General features: G+C 41.4%; 1 protein-coding gene across 2 annotated transcripts; it reads left to right on the forward strand.

Annotated features, from left to right (window-relative positions):
- The first annotated feature begins 1,153 nt into the window (after window positions 1–1,153).
- On the forward strand, window positions 1,154–22,461 carry LOC131355147 (anosmin-1). Of its 2 annotated transcripts, none has more exons than XM_058393412.1 (14): window positions 1,154–1,470; window positions 6,129–6,176; window positions 12,421–12,483; window positions 12,599–12,821; window positions 16,216–16,400; window positions 16,746–16,875; window positions 17,897–18,102; window positions 18,815–18,962; window positions 19,134–19,262; window positions 19,615–19,703; window positions 20,243–20,414; window positions 20,507–20,721; window positions 21,087–21,222; window positions 21,301–22,461. In XM_058393412.1, exons 1-14 carry the CDS (start codon window positions 1,276–1,278, stop codon window positions 21,354–21,356), a joined length of 1,995 nt encoding a protein of 664 aa, XP_058249395.1. In that variant the 5' UTR covers window positions 1,154–1,275; the 3' UTR covers window positions 21,357–22,461. The 2 variants fall into 2 exon arrangements, with proteins under 2 accessions (XP_058249395.1, XP_058249396.1); XM_058393413.1 differs by having other exon boundaries at window positions 20,510–20,721.
- Window positions 22,462–23,756: the final 1,295 nt, after the last annotated feature.

A 23,756-nucleotide genomic window follows, 5' to 3' on the forward strand; every position in this document is an offset into this window, starting at 1 on the left:
GAAAGTGGGCTGACTGTGTGTGGGCAAGACAAAAAAATGGAGTTATTCCTGGCAAGCAGCTTCCTGTTGGCCATAAGGACCAATTCCGGGCTTCATTATGGAAGTACAAGCTGAAATTTCTGGCACATAATGCGATTTAGCCTCGAGCTAGCCGTCTTGCTGGGCCAAATCGCGAGTCCCAGTTTGTGCCCTGCTCTGTTTTATGACATAAAAGCCAATAAAGCCTCATTATCTGCTGCCGATGTGGTGGCAGAAAGTGAAGTCTGGACGGCTAATAAATAACGAAGCCTCCAGGGAACTTTGCTAATAAAAACGCTGACTCATTTTCAGTATTTTAACAGCGACAGGCTTTGTTAGTGTGATCTATGACGTCTCATGGAGTTTCTCCCTGCACAAAACGATGATGGATTGAAGACTGAGGTTTTTATTAAGATGTTTTTGTGAGGTGTTTTAGCATCATTAGCATAGAAACCTTCAGTGTACACTGTAAAACACGTTCAGAGAAACAGAAAAGAGTACAAACATGTCTAGGGAATGTCTGAATAAAAAAGATTAGACATAAAATATATCAGTACTTCGGACATTTCAGTCCCTGTGAATGAGCTGTTGCTATGGAAACGATAACCCGCGCTATTGTCAGAGCTGCTGTTAGAGAGAATTAATCAAGACCTGATCCACCAATCAGAGAATAAAAACATCAACAGTGATGTAATAACTCGATTTAGCAGTTAGCAGAGTATCCTGCTACCTGATGGTGTAATACAGCCAAAGTTTTAACTTTTTATACACAATTAAAATCATGACTGTTATACAGTTCTTTCCTTAAGCTCCTAAAATGGCTGCTCAATTCTTCCACACACATCCTCCATAAATCAGAGCTGTAACTTTAGTGTGTTTTTTGTTGAATAAAACGGTCACAGATCTAGTGTTTACTGTGTGTTTACTCTGTAACTCCTCCGCTTCCTATACACTAGAAATATCGGTATCTCGATACTGGACTTCCTTTAACACGGTATTGCCCATCCACTACCTGCTGGCGCGCGAGCCCTGAATGTTTTACCCACTCGCGCTCCCCCAATCAGCGCTCTGGCCTTGTGTGTGACTCCGCCCCTTCTCGCGCGCTCCGGTGATAAAATGAAAGCTTGGGTTTTCCTCCTCGACTCAGTGTGAGAGCGCGCGTGCGTGTGTTTGTGTGTGAGATAAATAGAGTAGGAGACAGCGCGCTTGTGAGAAAACCGGAGCGGTGTGTATAGAGGAAGGGACGGGGGAAGCGTGATGTCGTCGAGGAGCACGAGCCTGTGGATTAATGTGGTTATTCTCGTCGTTAGCGTTATTATCGGCACGGCGGAGGTGAGCGCGAGGCGGCAGGACGAGTCGGTGCTGGTGGAGAGTGTGAGCCGCGCGCGCTGCGCCTCCCGCTGCCTCAGCCTGCACCTCACGCGCATTTCAGCTCTCTTTAAACACTCTCAGGTTCGTGGTTATTATTTTTTTTAATTGATTTATTTTTATGCATTCATATGTATTTTATTTATTTATGTTTAATGTATCTAGCACTTTTCTAACATTTAACACAAAAGGCCATTTAACTCTTTAATTTCATTCACGTTTTATCTCATGTCATCATTTTAACTTGTAATCTAATGATAATATAGTGTGTGTGCATTTCTGTGTGTGCCTATTACCTGCAACCAGTAACACGCACGCGCACACACACGCACGCACGCACGCACGCTACATCATTTCATCCGAGTGGGTGATGTGACGTCACGATACCTGATGAACAAATGAGAAGTTTAATGAGTTTGCAGTGAACATAACAGTACAGGTTTCCTGACGGTCAGGTGATTTCTTCCTAACATCACAGCTTCGTGTTCACGCGCTCTCTGATACCGTATGGTTCCTACTGCAACAGGGAGGTGTTTTTGTTTCTGTTTCTGTCACATAATCTAAACCTAATCACAGACAGGGGAAACTTAAACTATTATTTAACAAAGAAAAAGTTGTAACTGTTCATTTCTGGGAGATGATTAATTCACTGGTATGGAAGGAGTCTCCAGTTTCAGCACTTTATAGCAGCTTGAAGAGAATAAAAAGAGATGAAATGTAACTATACACAGATAAAACACATGACCCGTCATTCTTTACGTAATAAAAACATGTAACTGTTGGCAGATTGCTGTGGTATGACTAATGTGATATGATTAATGTTTTTTTTTTCTCTGTACGTCCTTCCTGTGTAGTGATTCGTGAAGCTTCAGACTCTGCACTGGATTCTTTACGATTGTTCATCATTTCTTTAGTGAAATATTGATAGTTAAATGTGACACATGTATGAAACACAGAAAGCAAACATAAACTCACGTTATAATGTCCTGCCGTTCAGCATTATGTGCCAGCTCCCTCCAGTGAGTCAATCATTTTACTCACTAATGAGTCGACTCTTTTTGAATCAGATGATTCCTTGCATAACTAGTGACTGAAATTGTTACATGAAATCGTCCTTATCTAATTAAGACAATGTCAACACTTCTTCTTCTTCTTTCGGCTTTTCCCTCCAGGGATCGCCACAGCGAATCATCTCTCTCCACCTATCCCTATCTTCTGCATCCTCAACACTTACACCCACTAGCATTATATCCTCATTTATTCCATCCATATACCTCCTCTTTGGCCTTCCTCTTTACCTCCTGCCTGGCAGCTCCATGTCCAACATTCTCCTACCAATATACTCACTCTCCCTCCTCTGAACATGTCCAAACCATCTTAATCTGGCCTCCCTAACTTTGTCCCCCAAACGTCCAACATGAATGGTCCCTCTGATGTACTCGTTCTTAATCCTGTCCAGCCTTGTCACTCCCAAAGAGAACCTCAACATCTTCAGCTCTGCTACCTCCAGCTCTGACTCCTGTCTCTTCCTCAGTGAACAATATCAACTCTTAATGTAAATCAAATTTTAAAAAAAATAAAATCCTGCTGTTTCACACACTGCTGAGACTCAAACACATACCTCACACGCCCCATCCACACTAACAATGAACCGAAGTGCCGAAGAGAGAGACTTAACACCACTGTGCACAACAGTGCTACGACAAAAGGACTCACACACGAGTCAGCTCTCAGTGTTCACTTAAACAAGTTGACTCAAAGAGTCGACTCCTTCTCTATTTATTTTAGTGTAGTTATGCTACAGGAACAAGCAGGACGCACAGGTCACACTTCTTTCAAGTGGTTATTAGAGGGTCTGGTCAGCTGCACAAACAAACCCCCTTCCTTTTTTGTCTAATTAGTCAGGGGGACAAATGCCAACACACACACACACACACACACACAGAAACAGCTCCTCCATTCTGAATGTTTTATATAGTTCTGTGTTAATGTTAAATAAATCATGATGAATTTGTGTCACATCTTATAACGTCATCACATCACATGACACACGTACATGTAGTGCATCACCCTCCTCAAGTTAATAAAAGACAAAATGCAGCTTGTCATGTTACTGAGAAACAGGAAAAAGTGTAAACTTCTCTGTTCTGAACACTAAAGTTACGGCTTTACCTCTGACACTGGAGACTCCGTCCAGATTCTGACCAATCAGGATGAAGCAAGACTATGTGCTGTGGTATGAGTAGAATTAAAGTAAGATTAAGAACGAACAGCAGTAAGTGAGTGAGTTGGGTTCATTAGTAGCAGTAACATGTTGTTTTTAAACTGGTTATAAGCGCTACATGTTCAGTTTGTGCACTTTTCCTGTATCCCACAGAGCGGGAAACACCCAAACCGTAAAATACGACTTTTGCTAACACAAACTGAAAGAAGGACTGTGTTCCGCAAAAGTAGGTTTTCACATTTGATTATTTATTTTCGGGCCGATTAAGCTGAAGGCGTGTCGGAGAATTCCCGCCGCTCCTTCGGGAGTTGTAAAATATATTAGGTTTTAAATCCAGCCTTTCATTCCTCCTCTCTCGCTCCGTCTCACATCTCAACCCGAGGAAAGATAAACATCGTAAAGACGTTTCGGCCGTGTTCGCTTTAATACCCGATCATTTGGGAAGAGAATCAAACGTGTAGTATGTGTGTGTGTGGTTTTTAAAGGGTGAATGAATGAAGACTTATGTTACTTGGTTTTCACTTTTAAATACACACACACACACACACACACACACACACACACACACAGATTTAATCAGACCTGAGATTCCGAAGGTGGTCTGATCAACATTCATGTCTTCAAAGAAACTAGACTCTGATATTCATAAATCCACTTGAACTGAAAGTGTGTGTGTAATCATCAAAGGTGGTTTGTGTAGTTTTTGTGTGTGTGTGTTGTGTAATTGAGGTTTTGTGTGTGGTTGTGTAAGTGAGTCATTTGTTTAGACAAGGTTGAGGTTGTGTATTTGAGGTGGTGTGTGTGGTTATGTGATGAACTGAGGTTTTGTGTGTGTGTGTGTGTGTGTTTGATTGTCTAGTGCTGTGTAATGTATTTTAATAAACATTGTGTGTGTAGTTGTATGATTAAGCTTGTATGTTAAAGTGTATGATGGTGTAATTGTTGGAGGTTGTATGGGTCTGAAGTTGTATGTTTAGTTGTATAATTAAAGCTGTGTGTGATTGTGTAGCTGTTTGAGTTTTTGTGTTTTTTTGTTCAATTATTTGATGTTGTGTGTGTGGTTGTGTAATTAGGAGTTGTGTGAGATGGATGTGTGATGATAATTGTGTGTGTAGTTGTGTAATGGTCTGTGATTGTGTAATGGTGTGAGGTTCTTCAGCACTCCAACATAAAAGCACAAAAGCTGCTAGCATTAAATTACGCTAACAATCTGAAGGCTGTTCACCTCCTGATGGACAGAGCAGGGAAACACCCAGAGCTTACAACACAACCTGAAAGACGGAGTCTGTTTTGTTTTATTAAGCTGAAGGCGTGTTGGAGAATTCCTGCTGCTCCGCTGGGAATTATAAAATATATTCCGGTTTAAATTCAGTCTGTCGTTTCTTCTCTCACTTCGTCGCTCATCTCAACCCGAGGGAAACCGTTAGCAACCGTTCATCTGGCCCTCCCACTTCCTGTAACATGTAGACGCATGTCAATTCAGGTATATTGAAGAAAGTTACAAGTCCACCACACCCCTAGCAACCGTGTGGACTATCATAGCAACCTGCTAACAACTGCCTGGAGTAGCAAAGCAACTATCTAGTAAGAGCCATAGCAACCACTTTCTGGCAACCACCTGAACACAAAAGCAATGACCGAGCAACGCTCTAATGACCACCTGGAATGACACCTGTCCACATTCTAGCAACCATCTAGCCATATACTAGGTACAACCTGGAACAACCTATCAACACTATAGCAACCACCTGGAATACAAATGCAACTGTCTAGCATCACCATAGCAACACCTAAGCAACCATCTGGAATATTTTACTATGACCTGTAATAACCCTGTAATAACCACCTGCAGTACCATGGCACCTGCCAACCATCATCCTAGCAACTGAATAGCCACACCCAAGATGCCACCTGGAATACCATAGCAACCCTGTAGCAACCACATAGCAACCAAGAAACCCTCTTTATTCTCTTCAGGAGATAAATCTTGGAAGTTAATGTTCATTCTCTACATATTGTTGCTTCTTTGGAGGTTTTTTGGAGGAAGTAAATTGTCTCTCTGGAATTCTTTCTGTTTTGTGTTTTAATTTTTTTTTAAAGCAGTGATTTCTCATTAAAAGACTCACATGAAAATGTCACGTCATCACAAAGTTCTGTAAAGATAAACTTCACGTCAGTTTTCCAGCTGATTACGTTGTTCCAGAAATCCTCTGAAGGTGACGGTGAACTGAAACAGACATTCGGGCTTGTAAAAGTTTGGGGACCGTGTCATGTTCTGCTTAAACTTACTGATTCATTCGAGTGGTTGAGTGTGTGTTTAGATAACGCATCAGAGCGAGAGCATTAATATGAACCTGCTGTTCATCACCAACTGACCACGAATCAGAGTCCAGAACTCAGCAGTGGCTCTGTGGAGAAATCAATTTCTGATAGAATGTCGAATAAAGAGTGCAGTCTGAGCTGAGTTACTGCTGGTGTGGTTTATTAAAGATATTTAACCTTTTTTTTTTCCTTGCAGGGAAACGGATCTCTGGTTTGGTGTCAGAGCCATAAGCAGTGTTCTAAGGTACAGTAACATCATCTGTCCCTTCTCCTCTACAACACCATGACCTGCCCTGTTTCTGTATTACTGACCACTAAGGATGTTCCCTAAACATAATCTCATCTCTTTACATTATTTTCCTTCATGTCACATACACACACACACAGGTTCGTGGGGTTGTGTAATTGTTGCTCTTTTCTGTCCTGTTTATTTTAGCAGCGTCAGTCACTCAGTAAAATCTCGGGACTGGAACATAAACAGGCGGAGACAGTGTGTCCTTTTATTTTTTAGCACTTTCTTTTTGGGTCACGTCAGTTTCCTGTTACGTTGTGTGTGTGTGTGGGTGTGTGTGTGTGTGTGTGTGAAATGATTGATTTGCTTTTCAACGAGTGTCAAAGCTTAAATATACAGGACAGACCAGAATAAGCTAAACACTTAACTAGAGCTAATAGCTGACTTGAGAACTGACTTTTATTATTGATGTGCGATGTCTTTACCTTGTTGCTTAGCAACTTGTCCAGTCCTGAAATGTGAACCACAGAGTAATGTCGATAAAATAGAGAGGCACTCGAAGCGTCCACTTACCCCGCTGCAGCTAGCTGTTTCTTTGTGTTTCATGACTCTTCGATCTGCTTGTCTCATCTCTTGGCTGCCAATTCTTAAGAGGTGTTAAAATGACACCGGGCTTTCAGTAATTTTAAATCATCTCCATCACAAGGCTTATTTGGCTAAAAATGTTCGTAGCTGAATAAACACACTCTGAAAATCTCGTGGAAAACCTGACCAGAAGAGTGGAGTTTATTACAACAGCGACAAGGAAATAAATCTGGAATTCAACATATGGGTGTGATCGTCAGGGGTGCACAAACTTTTGGTCAGATAACGTATATTAGAGGAACAGAAACCGTCCCTGGTAATGTTGTGAGATTCAGTCCAGCTTCTGATTGTGTTTCTCAGTTTATTTCTCCAGGGAACAGCAGCCAGCAGTATAAACAGTGCTAACACTCGCTGTGTGAGAGTCTCACCGCTGGAGAGGTGAAATCCCTCCTTCTTAACGGAGTCAGGAAACGACAAGAACTCGCTACGACTCTGTGGAAAAATTCAATTCAGTATCGCTGACAACATGCTGGCTGTGGATCTCCGCTTCCACTCCCTAAAGCCTGATCCGAGCAGGAATGTTTACAATGTTTCCTTTATAACACAAAGACTGGAAAGTAGAAGTAAGCTGAGAGAGAGAGAGAGAGAGAGATGGGGGTGATGTGGCCTTCATTAGCATGCTGTTGCACAAACTTTGGCCTCCCAGAATGCACTGAAGCTTTTGTCCCTTTTTGGTCATTTTGTTTCTTTATCTTTCAAAAGACTTCCCTTTTACAGAGAAGGACAGACAGACACAAAGAGATAGAGAAAGAGAGAGAGAGAGAGTGAGAAGGAGAGAGAGACACTGGGTGAATTCTATTGAGAGATAAACTCTGTGTTACAAAACAACTAATTCTTTCCATTTAATGTTTATCAGCGCAGTCAAATATGAGGATAAAGAGTCACACTGGGGACAGACAGACAGGTGGTGGTCAGTGTACAGAGCAATGAGTTATATGGAATACTGTGTGTAGACAGTAGTGAGGTGTGTAAAGCGTAATAACTGTATTATTACTGTGGAATAACTGGAGTTATTATAAGGAGTTATTATATTACTGGAGTAATTATAAGGAACACTTATTTTGCACACAGTACTGAAATGTACAGAATATTGAAAAGTACAGATACTGAAATGTACAGAATACTGAGGTGTACAGAATTATGTAATATTAAAGTAGAGAAGATGTAAAGGATGCTGCAGTGTTCAGAATACAGAAGACGACAGAATCCTGGTGTGTAAAGCAGAGTGACATGAATGAGAGAGTAATGAAGTGATGAATAAAGAAACAGAAGAGCAGCACAGTACATTCACATGTATTAGTTGAGAGGATTTCAGTGGCAGTGAGCAAACACACACACACACACACACACATACACACACATACACACACACACTGTCCCCACTCTAAAAACACACTCTTGGTGTTGTTCCAGTGCTTCTTCCAGTAGAAAGGAGAGGCAAGTGTTTGTTTGTTTTGGGGACAGGACACACTTCAGAAGAGCCTTTTGGTGGACATTTGAAACACACAACTAGCAACAAGTGTGTGAAAAAACGTTCAGTGTGTGTGTGTGTGTGTGTGTGTGTGCGTGTGTGTGTGTGTGGTGTCAGAGTGTCTGTGTGCATGAAAGGGGGGAGAAGCAGAGAGAGCATTTTGTTTAAGGGAATGCAAAACTTTAAGTTTTAAATAAAAAATATAAATTTAACTGAACTGAATCATATCGAATCAGAATGAGTCACATTTGAATCGATTCGTTTCGGGTCAGATTTAAACTAAAGTGCATGGAAAAGTTTTCAAACTTTCCTGATATTTTTCAGCTTGGTCTGATTTCATCCTTTTTTCCTGGAGGAACATTCTAATGTCCTGTGTGTAGAAATGAGCCTGGACCTAACAGTGAGCCCTGAGGAACTCCTAAACTTCTAGATGATTCTCAGACAGGTTTCTTCCTGTTTATGCAGATTGTTTATTAATGTTAGCAGAACCACCATAGCATCATGTCAGTGCAGACAGAATACTAGCTGGAAGTTAGAAAGCACAGTAAGAACTCAGGTTTTAGTGTTAATTTAAGTCTCCAGTTTGGTTTGATGTTTTGACCCAAAACAGATTTTAGTTTATTTTTATACCAGAGCTTTCATGCAGTTTTAATGCAGAGCGCTGATCCTCCCCTCCTCGTTTACTTGGCTCATAAATTACCCACCATCCTCCGATTGTGGGGCGCATGAATAATTCATTCTTTCTATTCTTTCTTAGACGCCCTCTTTCTCTTTCTCTCTCAGAGAGGCCTCTTTGTTGTCAGTTTCTTCCGGCTGAATTTAAATCAATAATTAAAGCTAAGACTCTGCGTCTGATGCCACCTGCTAAGCAACTTCCCCACATCAGCAGGGAAAAAACACGTTTGTCTGAATTACTACTGTAATGTTTTGTAAAGATGTTTTGTTGTTTCATTTAAATCTTTGAAATCTTGTGTGTGTGTGTGTGTGTGTGTGTGATAAACTCGTTATTTCCTTCACTTGTTATGCATGAGTACACAGCACTCTCACTTTTTTTATATAAAATTCAAGAAAAAATTGTTACACGAATGACGCGTCACGCACAATAATAATGTTTCTCCATTTAAACGAATATTTTAGAATATCATCTTTGCTGCAAAAAAAAAAATGCACGGAAACACGTCCTGTTTCCCTGCAGGATGAAGGTGAGATTACACACATGCCCAAGAAACAGACCTGTAAAGTTTAATCATATAGAAAGAAATTGACATAATCCTAAATGCTGAACAAATTGAACTGAACTGAGGAACACTGAATTACTTTAAAATTTTAGATTTTAGAGACTGAAGTTTGGAGTGCTGAAGTATGTGGAATAGTAACTTTTAAAGTATTGTGTGAATTCCTGCACTCCTGCTTTACATTCTATCCTAACTTTATTGCTGAACAAATGAACTTTATTGTCCATAATGCCTTTGGATTTCACACAGTAGAACCCATATATGATAGCAATGTTCACTGTGTTATCCGCTTCATTTTCTTCAGTCTTTCTGACTGGATTCACTCTGATATCATCAGTGCTGCTGGTGACTGTGAGCATACTGACAGTAACTCTTTCAGTCAATAACTCATTCAGTCAGTAACTCATTCAGTCAATAATTCATTCAGTCAGTAACACATTCAGTCAATAATTCATTCAGTCAGTAACTCATTCAGTCAGTAACTCATTCAGTCAATAACTCATTCAGTCAGTAACTCATTCAGTCAATAATTCATTCAGTCAGTAACTCATTCAGTCAGTAACTCATTCAGTCAGTAACTCATTCAGTCAATAATTCATTCAGTCAGTAACTCATTCAGTCAGTAACTCATTCAGTCAATAATTCATTCAGTCAGTAACTCATTCAGTCAATAATTCATTCAGTCAGTAACTCATTCAGTCAGTAACTCATTCAGTCAATAATTCATTCAGTCAGTAACTCATTCAGTCAGTAACTCATTCAGTCAATAACTCATTCAGTCAGTAACTCATTCAGTCAATAATTCATTCAGTCAGTAACTCATTCAGTCAGTAACTCATTCAGTCAGTAACTCATTCAGTCAATAATTCATTCAGTCAGTAACTCATTCAGTCAATAACTCATTCAGTCAGTAACTCATTCAGTCAATAACTCATTCAGTCAGTAACTCATTCAGTCAATAATTCATTCAGTCAGTAACTCATTCAGTCAATAACTCATTCAGTCAATAACTCATTCAGTCAGTAACTCATTCAGTCAGTAACTCATTCAGTCAATAACTCATTCAGTCAGTAACTCATTCAGTCAATAACTCATTCAGTCAGTAACTCATTCAGTCAGTAACTCATTCAGTCAATAACTCATTCAGTCAATAACTCATTCAGTCAGTAACTCATTCAGTCAATAATTCATTCAGTCAGTAACTCATTCAGTCAATAATTCATTCAGTCAGTAACTCATTCAGTCAATAATTCATTCAGTCAGTAACTCATTCAGTCAGTAACTCATTCAGTCAATAACTCATTCAGTCAGTAACTCATTCAGTCAATAACTCATTCAGTCAATAACTCATTCAGTCAGTAACTCATTCAGTCAATAATTCATTCAGTCAGTAACTCATTCAATCAATAACTCATTCAGTCAGTAATTCATTCAATCAATAACTCATTCAGTCAGTAACTCATTCAGTCAATAATGTAAATGTTTACATTTACATTATTACAATAATGTATTATTATTTAATGAAATAATGTTGTTGTACTGAGAACAGCGCCTCTCTCTCTTTAATAATGTATTATTATTTAATTATTATTACAATAATGTAAATGTTTAATTCAGTAAATGTTTCAGTCAGTATCTCATTCAGCCAGTAACTCATTCATCCAGTAACTCATTCAGTCATTAACTCAGTCCATAACTTAGTCAGTAACTCAGTCTGTAACTCAATCAGTAACTGACTCAGTCAGTAAATTATTTATTCGGTAACTCATTCAGTCAGCAACTCATTCAGTCTGTAACTCAGTCAGTAACTGATTCAGCCAGTAACTGATTCAGTCAGTAACTGACTCAGTCAGTAACTCATTCAGTAACTCATTCAGTCCGTAACTGTCCCCACTCTAAAAACACATTCTTGGTGTTGTTCCAGTGCTGCTAGAAAGGAGAAGCAAGTGTGTGTTTGTTTTGGAGACAGGACACACTTCAGTAGAGCATTTTGGTGGACATTTGAAGCATGCAGCTAGCAACAAGTGTGTGTTATTCAGTGAGTAACTCATTTAGTCAGTAACTTATTCACTCAGTGACTCATTCAGTCAGTAAATCATTCAATCAGTAACTCATTCACCCAATAACTTATTCAGTCAGTAACTTATTCAGTCAGTAACTCAGTCAGTAACTGATTCAACCAGTAACTGATTTAGTCAGTAACTCAGTCAGTAACTCGTTCAGCCAGTAAATGATTCATTCAGTAACTTATTCAGTCAGTAAATTATTAAGCTAGTAATTCATTGAGTCAGTAATTCATTCAGTCAGTAACTCCTTCAGTCAGTAACTCATTTAGCCAGTAACTCATTCAGTCTGCTTAAAAATAAACATATTTGTAGATTTTAAATTAGATTTCAGATGTTTCATGTAGTACTGGAGTAGTGGATAAAGTATGCAAAAAGTCCTAGTACCTTTTTTAATGTAATGTTTATATGTTGTTTTGTGTTTGTTCATGACTTGTTCGTGAAACTACAGTAATAATCACAGGCTAGGAGGAAAGATCTAAAGCTAATGAATTTAACTTGTTTTTGAGAACCAGAGCATAAGCATAGGCATCCGTCCTCAAACGGATCACAAACAGAACAAATTTAAATCAGTGCTTCATTCCTTCTGTTTCTTTTCACATTCTTCCTTTTCTTTCCCAGCATTTCTTTATTCTCTAAACTGTGCTAATCAGTAGCCTGCACACTGAGGCGCTACATTAGCAATCATCATAACAAGGCAAAAGGAAGCAGGCTACAGCTCCTGCTACACGGTTCAGATGTAAACACACTGCTGAAGACATTCTGGGGAAGGTGTTGTGATAAAATCATCCTTCTTACATGACATAATACGTGGGCTTCTGCTTTTCATGATGTTTCTTTAGTGTCTGGAGCCCTGCAAAGCATCATGGGATCTCAGAGAGAGCGAGTGTCAGGATTTGTGTGAGGTAAGTCGTTATTTCTATGAGGCTATGCTAAAGAGTGAATGCTAATTCGTCATGCTAACACTTCCTGACTGAGCTCCTGTTCTCACAGCACTGACCCGTGTTTCTCTCCCTCCAGACCGTCTTCCCAAATAAACAGTCAGAGTGTGTGGTAAGCTGTGAGTTTTTCCTCTCGGTGGAGTCAGTGAAGCAAGGGGCGTGTCCAGCTCCGGATCGAGCGAGTGGATTTGCTGCCGCGTGTGTGGAGAGTTGTGAGAGCGACGTCCACTGCTCCGCCCACAAGAAGTGCTGCTCGAACGGCTGCGGACGTACCTGTCAGACGCCCAGGAACGTTTATAAAGGTGCAGTTGTGTTAACTAGACTCAATTCACGGATGTTACAGGACATTAAATGTAACTCTAAATGGATAAATATTACTAGCTTTATCCTATAGACATGTATTGGGTGATTTTCTTTTTGTTTCTCATTTACTTCCAGATCACTTCTTATTTACCTCGCTGTTTACCTGCTTATTTACCTCTGAAGTTCATAATTGTTCCCTTTTCTCTTCTCTTTTCTTTTCTCTCGGGGTGGAGGAGGTGTAATCTGTGTGAAGCTGTAAAGCATTAAAATGGAAATTGAGCGTTGCGTCTCAAATTGCTGTCAGATGTGCAGATGTGGGGACCTGCAGGTGGAGGACCTTTGGCTCTGGTTTGTCCGTCACTGAGCTTTGAAATGGAATGTGACCTTTCCTCTTGGTCCATCTGAAGAAAACTCAGAGCTTTGTTTCTCGTCTGTTGCTATGATTCTGTTTCTGGCTGTTTATTAAGACTTGGCAGTTATCAGGTGTGTTTCTTGCTTCGCTGCTTTGCTTTATTTTTCTGTAAGTTCAGGAGTTTGTTTTGAAGGAGCTTTATATTCTCTATTTTAATTATTGACTGCATGATGCTGGCAGAACTGTTTCCTCAGAGTGAGTTCCTGAGGTTTTTTTTCATCTTGAGCCATGAATGAATGTCCAGTTTTCTTACTGTGTAACTTTAAGAGGTGTTAATCAGGCTGATCAGCATCATAGCATGCTCATCAGTGCCATGACGTAGTGATGAAGCTTCTTCACAAATGCACTGTACAGGTCCGGGTGGGATTCTGGTCCCACACACCAGGGGAACGGTTTGTCTTGTTGGAGTGGTGCCATGGTGATGAAGTAATTCTGCAGCTTTAAAATAGAGACGACTTTCACATTTAGGTTTATTTAGCCCTTCAACTCGAGGGCATGACATCATGATGTGGAAGAGCCAGACATGTGGTAGACATGTGGCAGGTCACTGAGTTTCAGGCTGTTAAAAAAAACCTCATTGCTCTATGAAATTCTGGCGCTCCTGTGAGGTGAAGCCTAGGTCCAGAAGGTTTTGTGAATAAACCTGAATAGACAGCACACCATAGTCAGATCACAGGCATGATAAACATACCTCTTGTTGGAGGATGAGACATGAACGTGGACACCAGGTGAGGTGAGACAGACATGGCTGCTTGTATTTGATGAACTGAGCAGTTTACTCAGTCAGATGCTTTATTTTACTGGAGGTTCATTCCATCAATCTTCTTTAGCTAACCTAGAATAGTTCAGTGTAATATGTAGATGAGCTACTGCTGTGTCTCAGGACGATGGGGACAGAGGCAGCTATGTTTTTGTAGCTGGAAATAAACCGAGGCAATTTTAAACCTGAGGTTCAGGTGAGTTTATTTTGTGTCTCAAAGCATTTTAGAGATTTGTATATTTTTGTACACCATGCTGTTATTCTATACAGATCTCTTGCTCTCTTGCTCTGTTTTATTATCTGCTTGTCAGCTTGCTGAAGAAGACTTTGTCTGGTTGATTGAGCTAACAGAGGAAGAGGAGGACAGGACTGGGCGTCTGTTACTGCCACACTCACGGCTGGTTAGAGTCTGTGATTGGGCTGTGTACCACCACAGACAGACGGTTTTGGCTATAAGGCCTTGGGAGCTTCTTACAGACAGACAGAGAGACAGACAGAGATACAGACGGTTTTGGTGATAAGGCCTTGGGAGCTTCTCACAGACAGACAGAGAGACAGACAGACAGATGGTTTTGGCTATAAGGCCTTGGGAGCTTCTCACAGACAGACAGAGAGACAGACAGACAGACAGACTGTTTTGGCGATAATGCCTTGGGAGCTTCTCACAGACAGACAGAGAGACAGACAGAGATACAGACGGTTTTGGTGATAAGGCCTTGGGAGCTTCTCACAGACAGACAGAGAGACAGACAGACAGATGGTTTTGGCTATAAGGCCTTGGGAGCTTCTCACAGACAGACAGAGAGACAAACAGACAGACTGTTTTGGCGATAATGCCTTGGGAGCTTCTCACAGACAGACAGAGAGACAGACAGAGATACAGACGGTTTTGGTGATAAGGCCTTGGGAGCTTCTCACAGACAGACAGAGAGGCAGACAGACAGACAGATGGTTTTGGCTATAAGGCCTTGGGAGCTTCTCACAGAGAGACAGATGGTTTTGGCTATAAGGCCTTGGGAGCTTCTCACAGACAGACAGAGAGACAGATGGTTTTGGCTATAAGGCCTTGGGAGCTTCTCACAGACAGACAGAGAGACAGACAGACAGACAGACAGACAGACTGTTTTGGCGATAATGCCTCGGGAGCTTCTCACAGAGAGACAGACAGAGATACAGACGGTTTTGGTGATAAGGCCTTGGGAGCTTCTCACAGACAGACAGAGAGACAGACAGACAGACAGATGGTTTTGGCTATAAGGCCTTGGGAGCTTCTCACAGACAGACAGACAGACAGACTGTTTTGGCGATAATGCCTTGGGAGGTTCTCACAGACAGACAGAGAGACACACAGAGATACAGACAGTTTTGGTGATAAGGCCTTGGGAGCTTCTCACAGATAGACAGAGAGGCAGACAGACAGACAGATGGTTTTGGCTATAAGGCCTTGGGAGCTTCTCACAGACAGACAGAGAGGCAGACAGACAGACAGACAGATGGTTTTGGCTATAAGGCCTTGGGAGCTTCTCACAGACAGACAGAGAGACAGACAGACAGACAGACTGTTTTGGCGATAATGCCTCGGGAGCTTCTCACAGACACGCAGACAGACAGACGGTTTTGGCTATAAGGCCTCCGGAGCCTCTCACAGACAGACAGACAGACAGACAGACGGTTTTGGTGTTAAGGCGTCGGGAGCGTTCTCAGTGTACAGAGATGACAGACTGTTCAAACCTTCATGAGGAACCGTGGTGCAGAACTTAAACAAATCAAGTGCCAAAGCTTGGCCATGTGACTGACAGACTGGTGTGATTATGGGGTTTTGGCTAACGAGCTACAGCTGTGTCTCATTAACGACTCGGACTAAGTCTGATGGACAGACAGCAGGATAGCGTGAGCACTAACCTGAGGTTCCTCGTCTTTACACGTTACTAAACATTAAACAGCAGAACGTCTCTTTTTCTCTCTTAACTCTGTACGTAAACACGTGAACACGTTTAATTTACTGAACATGGAAGTGTTTATTGCAGCTTTGAGGGTTAAATGTGGTTTGTGTGCACACACGTAGCTTTTTATGAACAATTAACTAAGAGGAATAAAGTCTAAGTGCAGCTTTATCTCATCAGTGCAGTAAAACGTCACAGCACCCACGTAAATAAGGACACGTCATTAACGTGATGCTCTGGCAGTAACAAACTCTTTCTTTTTTCTCTGTGTTTCTCAGGTGTTCCTCTGAAACCCAGGAGTGAACTGACGTTTCTGGAGTTGTCATCCGGTCACCTGGAAGTCCGCTGGTCTTCAAAATTTAACATTTCGGTGGAGCCGGTGGTTTACGTTGTGCAGCAGCGCTGGAATTACGGCATCCACCCGAGCGAAGACGACGCGACGCCATGGCAGGACGTGGCACAGGTTCAGACACTGTTCTGGGTCCAACTTTTATTTAAATCCAAATAAGAATTTCTCATAAGTTACACAGAAATGTGGTGCACTTTAACAGGGTACATCATTTGCATATTTATAGCATGATAGCTCATTTGCGTATTTGCATTTGCATAAATACCCAGTATAATGTGACAAGCTTCAATTTGTGTCACATGGTTCCCATGACAGCGAGTGTGTGTCCTGTAGTGTCCTGATCTGTTCCTCTGTTGTGTTCACCTGTATCATGTTAGCTCTGTTTGTTTGTTGTGAAGTCCAGTGTTTAGTTTAGGTGTACAGTATACACACCTGGCTTATTGTGTGTGTGTTTTTCAGGTCACAGAGGAGTGTGTTGTGTTGGAGGAGATCAGAGCCACTCGCTGGTACCAGTTCCGTGTAGCGGCGGTGAACATACACGGTACTCGAGGGTTCACGGCGCCAAGCAAACACTTCCACTCCTCCAGAGGTGTGTGTTATTATTCCTGCTCAATAAAACTTTACTGCGGTGACACACCACCTACTCCTCATGTGCATTGTGTGTGTTCACACAAACACACACACACACACACACACTTCCTTTACAGATTTTACAGCAGTTCTGTTCTATCACAATATTTTAAGATTAAGCTCTAATACAAAGGAGAGAGAGTGTGTGTGTGTGTGTGTCAAATAATGAGGTATGTTCTCTTTCACAGATTAGTGTGTATGTGAGTGTGTGTATATGTCTGTGTGTGTGTATGTGTTGTGTGAGTCTGTTCTCTTTCACAGATTAGTGTGTATGTGAGTGTGTGTATATGTCTGTCTGTGTGTATGTGTTGTGTGAGTCTGTTCTCTTTCACAGATTAGTGTGTGTGTATGTGTGTGTGTGTATATATGTGTGTATGTAAGAGTGTGTGTTTGTGTGGATGTGAGTTTGTGTGTGTGTATATGTCTGTGAGGGTGTGTGTGTATATGTCTGTGAGTGTGTGTCTTTCTGTGCATGTGTTGGTTCTATGTTCCAGTGAGAATGTTAATGTTTAAGAACACGAGCTCTGTTCACTGATTAATATCAATCAGCCATGCAGACTTCATTCATAATGAGACATGAATCATTGGCAGTAATCACACACACACACACACACACACACTGCTCATGTTACGTAGCTGCTTTTCTTTTGACAATGTTGTTCATATGATTTCAATTTGTAAGCATTTGTTATTTATTCATTTAACTAGCCTGTTAGTAACAGAGATTATTAACTCCAGGCACCTGTGTGTGTGTGTGTGTGTGTGTGTGAGGGAGTTTAGTTGTTCCTAACTGTTAAAGGAACACTTCAGCCAACATAGAATAAACCAACCAAATTTTTAACCCAAGCTTTAACTGGACGTTATTTTAGAATTCAGCAGCTGCGGGATTCTGGATTCTGACTGGTCAGAAGATGTTGATGGTATAAGAGGAATCTTCAGACTTTAGTCTTGCTTTAATGTCAGAAACTCTTTTTATCCAGATCCGTCTCCTCCTCCACGCCCGTCCGGACTCAAGATGTCCAACCTCACAGTGGACGGGGGCGGTTCGGTGACAGTACGATTGGAATGGACCCTCCCTAAAGAGCCGGACGTCCCCATCCATCATTACAAAATCTCCTGGAGCTGGAGCGCTGCAGGAAAAACCACCATTCCCTCCAAAAAGAAGAGGAGAAAGACCATCGATGGGGTAAACTGTTCTTATAATGAAAATAAAAACAAAAAAAGCAGCGTTCCTCCACCTTACTGCTCTCCACACTCTCTGAGCCTTTTTGTGTTCCATTTTCCCATATATGGTCGTAGTTTCCTGTTCTCATTCTCTACGCTTCAGTTATGATTCATATGAACATTATTAAACTCCAAAGAACCCTTTCTGTGATGGTGTGTGTGTATGAGTGAGGGCTCACTAGCCAGTAGCTAACAAAGCAGTGCTACCGGTTGAAAAGCATAACACCAGATTAGATTTTGTGTAACGATGAGCAGATGTTTGAGCAAAAGCCTTTAAGCCAAGTGTTTCTCTTAACACGTGTAACTCCACTGACCTGGCAAAACACACACATACACACACATATGCACACACGCACACACACACACAGCCGATAACAAACTCCAACGCAATTAGCTTCAGGTTTCCAAAACACGCGCGCACACACACACACACACATGTTTTTAATAGTTCCTGCTTTTAAACCTGAAGGTGATCTCGGAGTCAATGTGAGATTTCATGAGTAGAAACTGGATGCTGTGTTTTCTCAATTTTATCAATCAGAAGAACATTCTGTTACAACACACACACACAAACACACACACACGACAGGATGTGCAGTGTGTTTACATTTTTTGCTAATAACACTCAGTAGGTCATCAAATAATCTGGCCTTCACTGTGTGTGTGTGTTTCAGGTGAAGAGCTCAGTGAATCTGGAAGGTCTCACAGTAAACAGCTCCTACACGGTGGAGCTCCAGGCCGTGGCTCTGTGGGGTTCAGCGAGACTGAAAAGCCCTAAAACTGCTCTTCAGTTCAGTACAGCTCGAGAGAACCAGCACACGAGTATGACACACACACAGACACACTATACTCTACTGTAGTAACATGTTAATGTATACATTCTAATCTGCACTGCTCTGGGCTCACACGCACACACGCACACACACACACACTATACTCTACTGTATTAATATGTTAATGTATACACTCCAATCTGCACTGCTCTGGGCTCAGAGCTCACAGGGAAGCTGAAGCACGTGTTTCCTGCACCGTCGCTGAAATCAGCAAGTTCTCTGGAGGCAGGAACGCCGTTCTACCAGGACACACAGCTGCAGGTTCGAGTTTACTGGAAGAAGAGAGGAGGTGAATTTCATTACAACACTAAAACACAGCATTACAACACTACAACACAACATTACAGTACTCTCAGCACAGAGCTGTTTAAACTGCAAGAGAAAGTGAAATGATCATGTAAATCATCTTACAGCTACATCAACTCACACCATCAATACATTCCTCTCCTCTCCTGTCCTCTCCTCCTCCCTCTTCTCCTCCTCCCTCCTCTCCTCCTCTCCTCTCCTCCTCCCTCCTCTCCTCTCCTCTCCTCCTCTCTCCCCTCCTCTCCATTTTATACAAGCTGTATATAGAGCTATGTATCGCTGTGTGTGTGTGTGTGGTTTATAATGTAATCACGTCTGTATCGTGACTTTTTCAGATCCCATGTCAAGCCACTTCCATGTCCAGTGGACACCTGAACTCTGCCTCCACAATCAGACCAAAGCCCCGGAGAAATCCGTCACACATGTGAGTGAAGACGTCACTGATTTCTGGAAACATGATTCAGAATGTTTAACACGTAAAAAGACCTCAGACATGCAGGATTTTGGTGCTTGGACCCTAAGTACAGACTCAGTAATTTTATTCTGTTAACAGAATTCAGCCTCCAAGCAACAAGTCTCTTGTGTGTGTGTGTGTGTGTGTGTGTGAGAGAGAGAGAGAGAGAGAGAGAGAGAAAGAGATAGACACATTCTTAAGAACACATTGATCAGGTTGCTAGGGAATGTGCATTCAGTGTCCTATAGAACTTTGGAGGAGAGAGAGAGGGAGAGAGAGAGAAAGAGAGATAGAGGGGGGGGGAGAGGGGGAGAGGCAGAGAGAGAGGGAGAGAGAGAGAGAGCGACGCCCAAATCCCTCCTCCACCTCTGCTCTCTTTTCCGCATGACTGAGTGAGTGATTGTGTTTCTGTGCTTCAGGAAGCTGTGTATCTGGAGATGTTTATACAGAGCTGATGTTTCATACTGAAATGAATTCTTACATTCAAATGTTTTCATTGTTTTGTTCAGGAGAATTTCATCCATCTCTCCAGGCTGCTATTCTCCTGTCAGTACAGAGTAACTGTTCACACACTCAGAGCGAAAAAACACTCTGAACTCGGCACCGTCACCTTCACCACTCCATCCTGTCCTGACGTCCGGAGCAAAAGTCACAAATCCATCGTTTGTCCAGGAGAAGATGGTGAGTGAAATGTGACGTGATGAGAATGTGATAACTGAGTGAAATGTGACGTGACGAGAAACTTGTGTCTCTTTTTCTTGGGATTGTTTCAGTAGCCGTGAAAGTGTCGGCCAAACCCGAGAACCTAACGGCGTCCTTCACGGCTAACAGGGAAAACATCACTGGACACTTCTTCTGGCGTGTCTCCCACCCTCAGCCTCATCAACCAATCACGGGCTTCCAGGTCACCTGGGCAGACGTAACGGTGGTGAACCGGGAGAACAGCATTCCAAACAGCATCGTCTCCCAATCACAGATCCTCCCTCCAGTGAGTCTCTCTCTCTCTCTCATAATCTCTCTCTCTCTCTCTTGCATCATCTCTCTCTCTCTTTCTCTCTCTCAATAATCTCTCTCTCTCACTTAATCTCTCTCTCCCTTTCTCTCTCTCTCATAATTTTATTTTGTATCTTAAACCTGTTATTACACGATCTAGTGATCTAAAAAAGCTTTTACTCAGAGTCAGAACTTCCTGTTTTGTGGCATTTTCAGAGTAAGAACTTCCTGTTTTGTTTTTTTGTCCCAGAGCCTCCTGTTTTGTTGTGTATTTCAGAGTGATCATGTTCTGTGTGTGTGTGTTTGTGTGTGTGTGTGTGTGTGTGTGTGTGTTTGTGTGTTATACTGTTTTTCTCTCAGGGTCATAATTTCCTGGAGGTGCCAAACCTCAGGCCCATGTCCTCCTATAGATTAGAGGTGCAGGTCATCACCAGTGTAGGAGAAGGACCTGCTACCATGAAGGTTTTCCACACCCCCAGTGTTTCCTCAGCTAACAGTAAGTTCCTCACACACACTCCTGAAACTTTAGCCTTCTGCTCTAAACCAGTCCTGATCATGTTCTCATTCCTCCCAGAGCTTAAACTTCATCAGCACTCAGGACACCAGAAACGCTTGTCAGAGAAGCACTGAGAGCAGAACACCTTGAGATCTTCAGAACGCTTCAGCGTCTTACAGACAAACTCTTGGACTAATTCCACCAATGAAGAACTACTTCTGGGTTTGGTTCTGGACTGGTTCTCCTGCTGAAATGTAATCTTTGCTGGGAGATCTTCTGACGAGCCTGAATTGGTTCTCCGGGTAAAACTGGTTCTGATGTGGTTTTCCTGCTATAGTTGGATCTGGACTAGCATTTGGCAGTAGGAGATCTGGAGCAGTTCTCCTGGTAAGGCTGAACTTGTTATGACATGGTCCATCAGATCTGGACTAGTTCTGCCAAAGGAACACCTGGATCTGGTCTGGTTCTCCTTCTAAACATAGATCAGACCTGCTTTGTTTTCTGTACTGTGTAAACTGTCAGAACCGGTACCAGAGCAGTTCTCCTAAAGATGTGAACTGTGGACTGGTTCTCTTTCTGACACCACTGATTCTGCACTGTTCTTCTGCCTACAAACGTACAGACTGGTTCTGCTCGTGAAACTGGTTCCATGTCTGCAGCCAGAACCCGGTTCTGAAAGGTACTAGACTACTCATAAAATAAAATAAATATGTTGTTTTAAAGTGAAATTAAATATTTTTCTACTTCAGAGCCATGTTGAGGTGTTGAACAGATGAATGTATCTTCAGAAATGTGGAATTTTACAGCTTTTGACTGGATAATATTCAAAACTGAACAAAAGAACATCTCTAGAATTTCTCTGATTTTAAAAGTCCCGTTAGCGCTGAAGGCATGTCCGGTGTTGTCCTTTACTGAAGTCATTGTCCACTAACAGATTAACGGAGAGCAGATGTGAGCAGCGTTACTCACTGCATATATTCTTTATTAACTTTGGGATTAAACTGTGTGTGTTCTCGCAGAACCTATATTGATATATTGATGACTATATCAGTATTTATTATGTGTGTATGTTTTGTGTGGTGTTTGTGTGTATTGTAGGCTCGTTCTCTCATTTTTTTCTGAAACTCACAGGTTCAGAGGTTTTGTATAAAATGAAAAGTGTTAATATGATATATATTTTTGTCATTTAGACCTGTACATATTATTCAGTAATAAAACTATACCTCAGTCCCTTTCACATGCTTCTTCTGTGGTCTTCTGCTGTGGAGGATGATTTTCTTCTGTTTTATGAATTTTCTCTACTTTGGGAGATGACGTCGGTGAGCTTTCAGTACCAGTCTGAGGTTTCGGTCCCAGTCTGAGCTTTCAGTACAAGTCTGCCATTTCAGTACCAGTCTGAGCTTTCAATACAAGTCTGATGTTTCAGTAACAGTCTGAGCTTTCAATACAAGTGTGATGTTTCAGTAACAGTCTGAGCTTTCAGTACAAGTCTGACGTTTCAGTAACAGTCTGACGTTTCAGTGCCAGTCTGACCTTTGAGTAACAGTCTGAGGTTTCAGTACCAGTCTGAGCTTTGAGTACCAGTCTGAGGTTTCAGTACCAGTCTGAGCTTTAAGTACCAGTCTGAGCTTTCAATACCAGTCTGAGCTTTCAGTACCAGTCTGAGCTTTAAGTACCAGTCTGAGCTTTCAATACCAGTCTGAGCTTTCAATACCAGTCTGAGCTTTCAGTACCAGTCTGAGCTTTCGGTACATGTCTGAGCTTTCAGTGCATGTCTGAGGTTTCAGTAGAAGTCTGATGTTTTTAATACCTGTCTGAGGTTTCAGTACCAGTCTGAGCTTTCAGTACCAGTCTAAGCTTTCAGTACCAGTCTGAGGTTTCAGTGCATGTCTGAGCTTTCAGTACATGTCTGAGGTTTCAGTAGAAGTCTGAGGTTTCAGTACCAGTCTGAGCTTTCAGTACCAGTCTAAACTTTCAATACATGTCTGAAGTTTCAATACCAGTTTGAGCTTTCACTAGGAGTCTGAGCTTTCAGTACACATCTGAGGTTTCAGTACCAGTCTGAGCTTTAAGTACCAGTCTGAGGTTTCAGTATGAGTCTGAGCTTTCAGTACAAGTCTGAGGTTTCAGTACCAGTCTAAGCTTTAAGTATGATTCTGGTAAAGTTTAAAGTGCATTTAAAATATTAAATTTTTAGCTGAAATCATTTTTATTTCAACTGATATATGATTTAAAAATCTCACTATGTCTGCTTTTGGTTGCTAATCAGAGCTGTTCTATGCAAATTTGTATAATTATTTTGCTGTGTGTTTAACTATTCACCAACTAAATAATGTAATAATCTGAAAAGTGTGACTTAAATTAGATCACATTTTTAATAATCAAACAGTTTTCTTCATGTGATTTAGTAAAAAAATATTCTTTAAAATCCTTTAAAAAGCTGATTAGTGCACTCGGTAGCTTTGTATATGGTACTAGAATGACTAGCATATTTTCTTTTCAGCTCTTCTGACAACAGTATAAAGAAAGCTAAA

This window comes from Hemibagrus wyckioides, linkage group LG06, assembly GCF_019097595.1.
Source record: "Hemibagrus wyckioides isolate EC202008001 linkage group LG06, SWU_Hwy_1.0, whole genome shotgun sequence".
NCBI lineage: Eukaryota > Metazoa > Chordata > Actinopteri > Siluriformes > Bagridae > Hemibagrus > Hemibagrus wyckioides.

Bases quoted from the DNA above. Each gene is read 5' to 3' on its own strand.
- LOC131355147 (XM_058393412.1), top strand. From the start codon at position 1,276: ATGTCGTCGAGGAGCACGAGCCTGTGGATTAATGTGGTTATTCTCGTC. The intron at 6,177-12,420 runs GTACAGTAACAT...ATGTTTCTTTAG, and splicing joins GCCATAAGCAGTGTTCTAAG to TGTCTGGAGCCCTGCAAAGC. The intron at 18,103-18,814 runs GTAAACTGTTCT...TGTGTGTTTCAG, and splicing joins GGAGAAAGACCATCGATGGG to GTGAAGAGCTCAGTGAATCT.